We start from the raw sequence: 8,855 nt of genomic DNA, 5'->3' as shown, positions 1-8,855 counted from the left end.
AGAATTAGGTAGATTTTCTTAGAACAAGTAAGATTTTCTTAGAATAAGGTAGAATTTGGGGCAATAAGAAAGATTTAGGAATAATGAGGTAGATTTTCTTAAAATAAGGTAGAATTTCTTAGAATAAGGTAGATTTTCTTAGAATAAGGAAGAATTTCTTAGAATAAGGTAGACTTTCTTAGAATAAGGAAGAATTTCTTAGAATAAGGTAGATTTTCTTAGAATAAAGAAGAATTTGGGAGAATTAGGTAGATTTTCTTAGAATAAAGAAGAATTTCTTAAAATAAGGTAGATTTTCTTAGAACAAGTAAGAATTTCTTAGAATAAGGTAGAATTTGGGGGAATAAGGAATAATTAGGGAGAATAAGGTTGATTTTCTTAGAATAAGGAAGAATTTCTTAGAATAAGGAAGAATTTGGGAGAATAAGGTAGATTTCTTAGAATAAGGAAGAATTTCTTAGAATAAGGTAGATTTTCTTAGAATAAGGTAGAATTTCTTAGAACAAGGAAGAATTTGAGGGAATAAGGTAGATTTTCTTAGAATAAGGAAGAATTTGGGGGACTAAGGTAGATTTTCTTGGAATAAGGAAGAATTTCTTGGAATAAGGTAAGTTATCTGAGAATAAGGGAGAATTTGTGTAATTAAGGTAAAATTTCTGAGAATAAGGAAGAATTTGGTAAAATAAGGTAGATTGATTAAACATGGTTGTAATAGTGAGGAAAAGGAAGAATTTCTAAGAACTAGGAAGAATTTGTAAGATGGTGGACAGAGGTCACCTTCCTTTAGTGAGAATTTGTAAGATAGTGGACAGAAATCACCTTCCTTACTGAGAATTTGTAAGAAAAAGGAAAGGAAATAGCCTTCCTATACCCAAGGAAGGGAATTTCTGTCCTTTTTAGGAATGACTTCATTTCCTTCATATGATCCTTACATAATGTTTTTTTAGCAAATATTAACAGTGAGGTTGGGGAAGGTTTATTACACCAGTCCTCAAAGTTTTGTAATAACGTTTTCTTATTCGTTGGCTTAGCAACTTAGCGGATTTTCATATAATTTTGGTTGATTGATTCATTTAGTTGAGTGTCAAAACGTTTCAACCACTAATTGTAATCTGAAGTCTGGGTAATTTTGTGTATTGTCATAGTGGATGTATATAGATTTATCAGCCATTGTCTTATCCCTTTAGATTCCTGAAATATTAAGCACTATGCATGTCATTTTGCTAACATGACAATATGCTCGCAGGTGATAATGATGGCACATCAAATTATTCATGGCAGTGTGGGTTTTGCCAAAATCTTCCAAATAATTCGATTTTGAAAACGTTTATGGTAAAATAATTGAAATGCTTTTAGAAGGTTGGAATTTGGTCTGATAGGTTTTTAAGAAAAGCAATAAATCACTGTCTTAAGCTATTAAAGAAATCAAACTCTCAAATATATTTACATAGAAAACTTGAAGCTGTATAATAAATGAGCCCTTTTAGATACTGTTAAGGACATAAATTGGTAATATCTAAAAGTCTTTTTTTGTAGTAAAATTGTACATATACAGGGTGCGGCACATAAATCCGGACAAATTCTAATTTTTAAACAAATGAACATAAAATCTAAAATTTTAAAGGTTTTTTGAATTTTAAAAACTGAGAGGCAGAATGGGTATATGACTATTAGATTATTCAAAAAAATGACCGCCAACCACAATCACCGCCTCTACCCGCCTCCTCAACCGCTGGCAGGTCCAGGTCAAAATGTACCTGCCCAAGCTGGCTTAGTTCTCCTTGATAATGGCAATGAGGGAGGTCTTTGTGGTATGAGCACATCTATTGTTACATGCTTCAAAGTAGCCCCAGGCCCAAAAGTCCATTGAGTTAAGATCGGGCTGCTGGGAGGCCACATTTCCTTAGGAACGTGAGTAACCGCAGGATCCAAATTCGCCCGACTTTCAAGCTACCCTTAGACACGGAGGCTCTTATTTGGACCACAGTTCAGCTAGAACGACGTTCTTTACCTTTTGAGAAATGGCATAAAGTTTCAGCTAGGGTTGTCAGCGCAACCCATAGTCTAAAATGAGTTTTAAAGTTCAATATGGGTCCCTAAATTCAAGAACCGAGAAATTTTCACGGTTTTTGACTTTTTTTTACATCTCAAAATCTGCCCCGTTTCACTTTGCTGGAGTGCTACGGCCAAGTCATTTCAGATAGAGAGCTCTAGTCTTTTCTAGTGTCTTACTTATGTATCTAACAGTATCCCCAGCAAGTTGCATAACTCTACTTCACCTACAGATGGGCTGAGGTCAGATTTAGTGGGCCCTAGTTAAGAATCCAGATTAAACCACCGGTGCATTTGGAATCTGCCTTGTTGTACATATGCGCTGCCAGCTCGGTGTACACGTCCATCTTAGTCCAAAGATTTTTTAGTGCTAAAAGGTCATTACCTAGGCTTTTTATAGTGGGGTCAAACGTCCTGATTGGTCAAATAGTTTTGATGCTATAGCCGTTTTAAAAATGTCCGGATTTATGTGCCGCACCCTGTACATATAGTGCAATAATAAAGATATGCTTTAAGGCTTTGGTTGTGATTGATTGTTAACATAGAGCTAAATAATAAAGTAGTGGTATGCACAGAAATCAACTACGGGGTGTGGAACCATAGAGGGTGAAAAAAGAGGGAGGTAGGCCTTCTCTATTTTAAATTTAATGGAGTGTTGACACCCCTATATCGCACGCCACTGTATGGTAATTATTGTTGAATAACCCATTATTTTTAGTTTCTGAGTTCATATTTTTAAATTAAAATCACAAGTATAGAGCTGTACTGTCTGTTTTAAACGAAACGACGTACAGACAGCCTTAGTTGTAGGACAGTTACGCTTTTTAGAATATGAAAGTTGGAAACACCAGTAAATTATGACTTTAAAACCTCCCTAAAAATTGTAAGGAATAAATTTATTTACATATCATTATCCAATAATGATAAACACTGCATGTTCCAACCAACGAATAAATATTTTATATAAGTACCCAAAGTTTTAAAATTAATGAATGAAAGTGCATGTTTATAAACCATTGGGTTCCAGTGAAACTACATTCCCTCCCCCATGATTATTTGACAAGAGGAAAGTATCGTTTAGATTATTCTATAATAGTTTATATTTTTAACGATAACAAGTTACCAAAGACAGAATTTTACTTTGACGAATCAGTCTAAAGATTAATTCATAGTCTATTGTACTATCCCTGTATGTCTGCGTATTTGTATTGTAGCCTAGGGAATAAAACGTGCTTTAATATATTTCAACTCACCACCATTAAAACATATCCTTGCTTCATTAGTAGTACAGCTACAGACAAATACATATTATACAGGGTGCTACAAATTTGAAAAAAACAAGGATGACAACATCCATAAAAGCGAAGCACTGAAACGGTAGGACAAAAGGACATTAACATTTGTAAAGTGTCAGAACTGAATAATCAGAATATAAATGTATAAGAGTCGAACCAAAATTGTAAGTGAATTTGTTGAAAAACTGCTTGATACAGGATAATGTTTATGGACATACTTACATTTTTAGGACTTGATTGCAGAGTTGCTTCGCTTTTAACATTATACTTTGTTGTCCCAGGAATTAATATACCAAAAATCAGATCAATCGGATGATTAGATCAAATGAAAATTTGTTGTTAAAAATGTAAAAAAATCGACATGTAAATTAACGAAAAAAACTATCCGTTACGGACGGACGGACGTACGTACGGACGGACCGACCCTAATTATAGAAAAGCTTCGCTTTTAATAAATAAAATAATGCTAACAAGTTGAAAGGTTTTTGTTGGAAGTGCAACTAATGTATAACTATAGAAAATGCTTGTATATTTGTTCTCATCTACAAGATTATTAATTTTTGTTCAAATTCACTTAAACGCTGTTATAAATGTGTTACAGTTTACTTTTCCTTTTTCAATCCTTATACTAAAGTAACAGGATGACTGTGTGTTTTTGTGTTTGTTGTACCGAAGGATCTCGCTAACCGCTGAACCGATCGGGTTCTCCTTAACAGGGTAGATTCTCATAGGTCCCGGGAAGGTTTATAACTATTTTGGGGGAGGGTACCACCACCCTCCCAAGAGAAATAATAATAAATCGAAATTTTTATTTTAAGTATAGAGACTCCTACGTAACATTGCGAGGTATCTATAAAAGACTCTTACGCAACATATCGTAGAAACTTGAACGCAACAAAAAAACAAACATTTGAAGTGGCACTAGAGGGTTCTAGGGGCGTAGCCGCTAGTTAAGATATATTAGACTTATTATTTAAGTTATACGTCTAATCAAATAGTTACCCTTGTTAAGGCTAAGCCTAGATTTTCCAAACCGCTTTTATAATAGCTTAATTTCTTATGGTTATCTATCGATGCGATATTATAGACAGTTTTCCATGGATTGTAAAAAAAAATAAAAACTATTATATCAATTTCAATTTTGTTGGTTCCGAGTGGATGGATCCCGAGCTAACAAAACTAATATTAATTTTGTAACTTTTATTTTATTGTTTGTAAAATATTGTCTTTGATTCGATGCGATACATGTCTTTTCATTATAGTTAATCGTCTTCTAAGCCTTACTGAAAAAAATATATTTACTTTTGTATCACCTGTGTATATAGGAAAATATGGCTTGGAAAAGTTAGCGTGTGAAATCACGTTGCGTCACAATAGGCAGTAACAATTTCTAGCAAATCACAACTTTAACCCCCCTCCCAGCCAGTCTGTCCCTTATGATCTCTAAAAATGCTAAATATGCTGGTATTAAGCTTTTTGGGTAAATCTTAACTAATTCAGCTGCAGTTTAATTTAATAATAAAATGCTGACGGCTTTTGAATTATAGACCTACTGACCTAAATAATAATTATTGAATAGCTACACTGATGAAAAAAAGTAAAAGAGAAAATCATTGGAGGTCTACATCATTCTTTGGGGAAATTGGCATAATTTTTCAAACATCATTGGAGTTATTCTTTCGTTCTTTTCTTGTCCTAATGTGTTTTTGAGAATTAGGATTAGATTTATCCGAGTTGTGTATTGTATATTATGATCAGGGCTCGGCAGCCGCGCATCATCCACCTGTTATCCTCAGGGTAATCAATATTTTAAGATTGGAAAAAATCAGCTCGAAGTCTAATACTGACCCAAATGTAGATATCCCTCTTTTCAACATTTTTAAAAGCGAAGCTTTTCTATAATTAGGGTCCGTCCGTCCGAGATGGATAGCTTTTTTCCCGTTAATTTAGGCATGTTAGAATTATCCTATAGATTTCAAACATTGCATGGTGATTCCTGTAGTAGTTAGGTACGATTTAGAAAGCGTAGCAACTCTATAATCATTACCAGAATGTCCGTATGTCCATTTTAAACATTGATTTTCTACTTTTTTAAACAACAAATTTTTATGTAATCTAATTATCCGTTTGATCTGATTTTTGGTATATTGATTCCTGGGACAACAAAGTACCATATTATAAGCAAAGCAACTGTATAACAAAGTCCTAAAAATGTAAGTATGTCCATAAACATTATAGTGTATCAAGCAGTTTTTCAACAAATATACTTACAATTTTGCTTCGACTCTTATACTTTTATATTCAGATTATTCAGTTCTGACATTATGTAAGTGTTAATGTCCGTTTATTCTACTAAGTTTGAAATAGATACCATCTAAAATAATGATCAGAAATACGGACTGACAGACAATATTTTTAAAAAGCTCCGCAGAAGAAAATAATATGTATTATGTACTTTAGTTATATTTCATAAATTTATGCTAAAACAAATGTAAAATAGATAAAACTTGTTCAAACATCATAATTTAATGATAGTACTGTGGTACATATCCATATCCATAGGCAGGGGCATAGGTAGTTGCAGATACTCCAGCAACTGGAGCAGGACGGAGGAGCCTGTAGGTTCCATAAGAATTAGGCAAATATCCTCCATTGTAGAGGCTACCATAGGTAGAGTATCCATTATAAAAGCCAGAGTTGCCATAGGAAGGATATACAGAGGTGTAGGCAGATACAGCTGGTACATCATACATCCTACCACCTCTCAAGGTATTGATTCTGGTCTGACCAACTCCATTCACATTAACGAATCCATTACCCACAAGTCCTGCAACTCCAGTTCCCTGAGCGTTAACAACTCCAGTTCCAATGGCAGCTGCAGCTCCAACTCCCTGGAATCCACCCTGGCCAACAAAGTTCTGGAAGCCACCAACCACACCAACACCCGGAACTGTGGCTACCTTAACAATATTTCATATCAGGAATCTCGGGGGATAAGACAATACATAAAATTGATTACAGCCCCCATATTAAAGATGATGAAAAGTACTTTATTTGGAACCAACCAATAAAAATTTAAAGTATCCAAAGCTTCTAATTCAATTAAGATAAAGTGGTTATAAAATTTAAAATGAATAATTTAAGTTAAAATATTTATACCTGGATTTGTCCGTCTCCATTGAACTGTGCCTGTCCTTGTCCCATGAAAACACCAGCAGAGAAAGCTCCAGCAAAGTCTACCTCTCCCTCGCCAGCAAAGAATCCAAGACCAGTTCCAGCTGCAGTTACATCACCTGAATTTTCACTTTTGTATTTTAGATTATCAAAAACTTTAACAAAATAAAATTTTTAATTAACCAACAAAATAATAAAAATTTAGAAAATATTTGTGCATTTTATATTAAATATACAAAATTTAACGAAACATTATAGGGGCCCTACAGGTTTAAATTTAAGAAAAAGGGATAGTGGGCATTGAGTCAAAAATGATCAAATTTAAGAGATTAGGAATGACAGATATACAGATTTGTACATCCCAAATTATTCTAATTATTTAGGCTCAATTTAGATTCAAACTATAGATAAGAAGTTATAAAGTTAAAAAACTACAAATTAGAAATTAACCTATTAAAATTCTGTAAAAGTACCAAAAAGTTTACAACCAAAAATTAAAGAACAAAATTGGGCCAGTGTCGTTTACAGTTAAATGTCCCCTCCCTCCTTGGGTCCGTCTAAAAAATCTTAATTATTATGATAATTTCTTTGTTTTTTGGTGAATTAATTTTCTTCATACTATGTACTACTGCCGGCACCCTAGGGGATCTCTAACCCAAAACCATCCCAAAGGCTATATTGAGATTTCTGCAATAGCGTTACGGACAGACAGACAAAGTGAATTATATCAAGTAGCTATGTTACTAAGAAAGTTTAAGAAATGAACCTGTTCCAGTAAAGATGACAGATCCACCTGGAGCTCCAGCAGCCATAGGACCAGCAGGACCAGTGGTTGCTACGGGAGCAACACCTGCCAGGGGCTGCTGCACTCCATAGGGATAGTAACCAGGATAGGGGTAGTAGGAGGCAATAGTCTCATAAGGGTACTTGAGCCCAGGGCGGATATACTGCTCCCCATACACAGGAATAATATTCCCAGCTTTCACAGCAGCCACGCACAATACTCCTAAAAATAAAGGAATTTAAGTGTTAAATGTTAAAATAGTAAACAAAGATGCCAACTAGTAATAAACACTAAAAAAAATAGAGAATAGAAATGCGGACAAGAAATTTTGGGTATAGTTCCTTACGTGGCAACGCACCTTAAGGGGCAATTCTTCACTTTTTCACAGTAGCTTTTCTCCTATTTCTAACCCCTATGGGGGGCTCTAACCCTGCGGGGTCAATTGCCTAACCATGTGGGGCAATCACCTAACCCAATATAACCTAACCTAACAACCTATTAAAAGCCATTTTTAAAATACGACAAACCGCCCTTTAAGAGGCGTTGCCACGAAAGGGACTATACCTGAAATGTTAATGGGCATGTAATAATAAATCAGAAATATAAATTTATTTTAAAAAACAAGTACAAAACCTTTATCACATATTTTCAGATAAAGAATAATCATATTTTGTAGCAAGAATGACAGACCGACGGACAAAGTAAATTACATATATTTAATGCTTCTGTAAATTTTAATTTCAAATGATAATATTTAAACACTACTAGAATTGAATCCATCACTCATATTTAAAAGATTAAAAGCCAACAAATAGGATAATTTAATCCGGGAATATTAATTAAAATAACAGAGAAAAAATAGGAAATAGGATAATTACCAAATAAAACCAATGATCTCATATTGCAATCTGATGTTGAACTAAAGATAATAGCAAGAAAAACTCTTTATATATGATTAAAAGTAAATAAAACAGTGGCGTGCAAAGTCTTTTTCCAAGGGGGTGCACAAAGCGCAACCAGAAATTTGACATATCCCTTAAACCAAAATCGAAGGAGAGGGGTGTATGTGGTTGCAATTTAGGGGTGTAGGCAAATTTCAGTGGGGGTGCATCAACCCTCTTTTATTTTTGCACTTTATTCTGCACACTCTTGATTTATAAAAAATGTCTATAATTTGTTTTGTAAAAATTGTTGTAGGAATAAACATAAGATTGTTTTCTGTTTATTTGAATTTAAAAATAATTTTAAAATCGTACAAAAATTAACTATCTCTCTTTGTGGGTATTTTTATAGTTTTAAAAAACTGAGCATAAACTTGACAATGATATCTAAAAAAATATATATAGTATTTAGAGAACTACTGTATAATTTGAAATGTCTGTCCGTCTGCCAGTCCGTACGTCTGTAACAGATAGCTCCATAGCGGATAGGAATGATGATTCCTGTAACTATCTATAGTACAAAGTAGAATGATGTCTGTCTGTCCGTCCGTCCGTCCGTCTGAAGCTTAAGATCTCGGTTACCACTAAACTGATTGGATTCTACTCTTC

The 8,855-nt window shown here is 34.0% G+C and overlaps 1 protein-coding gene across 1 annotated transcript; it reads right to left on the bottom strand.

Annotated features, from left to right (window-relative positions):
- Positions 1-5,794: 5,794 nt before the first annotated feature.
- On the bottom strand, positions 5,795-8,523 carry LOC145313196 (uncharacterized). Its single transcript, XM_080152488.1, has 4 exons — positions 8,184-8,523; positions 7,288-7,527; positions 6,507-6,640; positions 5,795-6,307 (listed from the first exon to the last, which is right to left on the bottom strand). The coding sequence occupies exons 1-4, from the start codon at positions 8,203-8,205 to the stop codon at positions 5,873-5,875; spliced, it is 831 nt and encodes a 276-aa protein (XP_080008614.1). The 5' UTR covers positions 8,206-8,523; the 3' UTR covers positions 5,795-5,872.
- Positions 8,524-8,855: the final 332 nt, after the last annotated feature.

This window comes from Acartia tonsa, chromosome 3, assembly GCF_053477335.1.
Source record: "Acartia tonsa isolate MP-2025a chromosome 3, ASM5347733v1, whole genome shotgun sequence".
NCBI lineage: Eukaryota > Metazoa > Arthropoda > Copepoda > Calanoida > Acartiidae > Acartia > Acartia tonsa.
The sequence above is the reverse complement of the archived record's forward strand: the minus strand, read 5'-3'. Positions and strand labels throughout refer to the sequence as shown.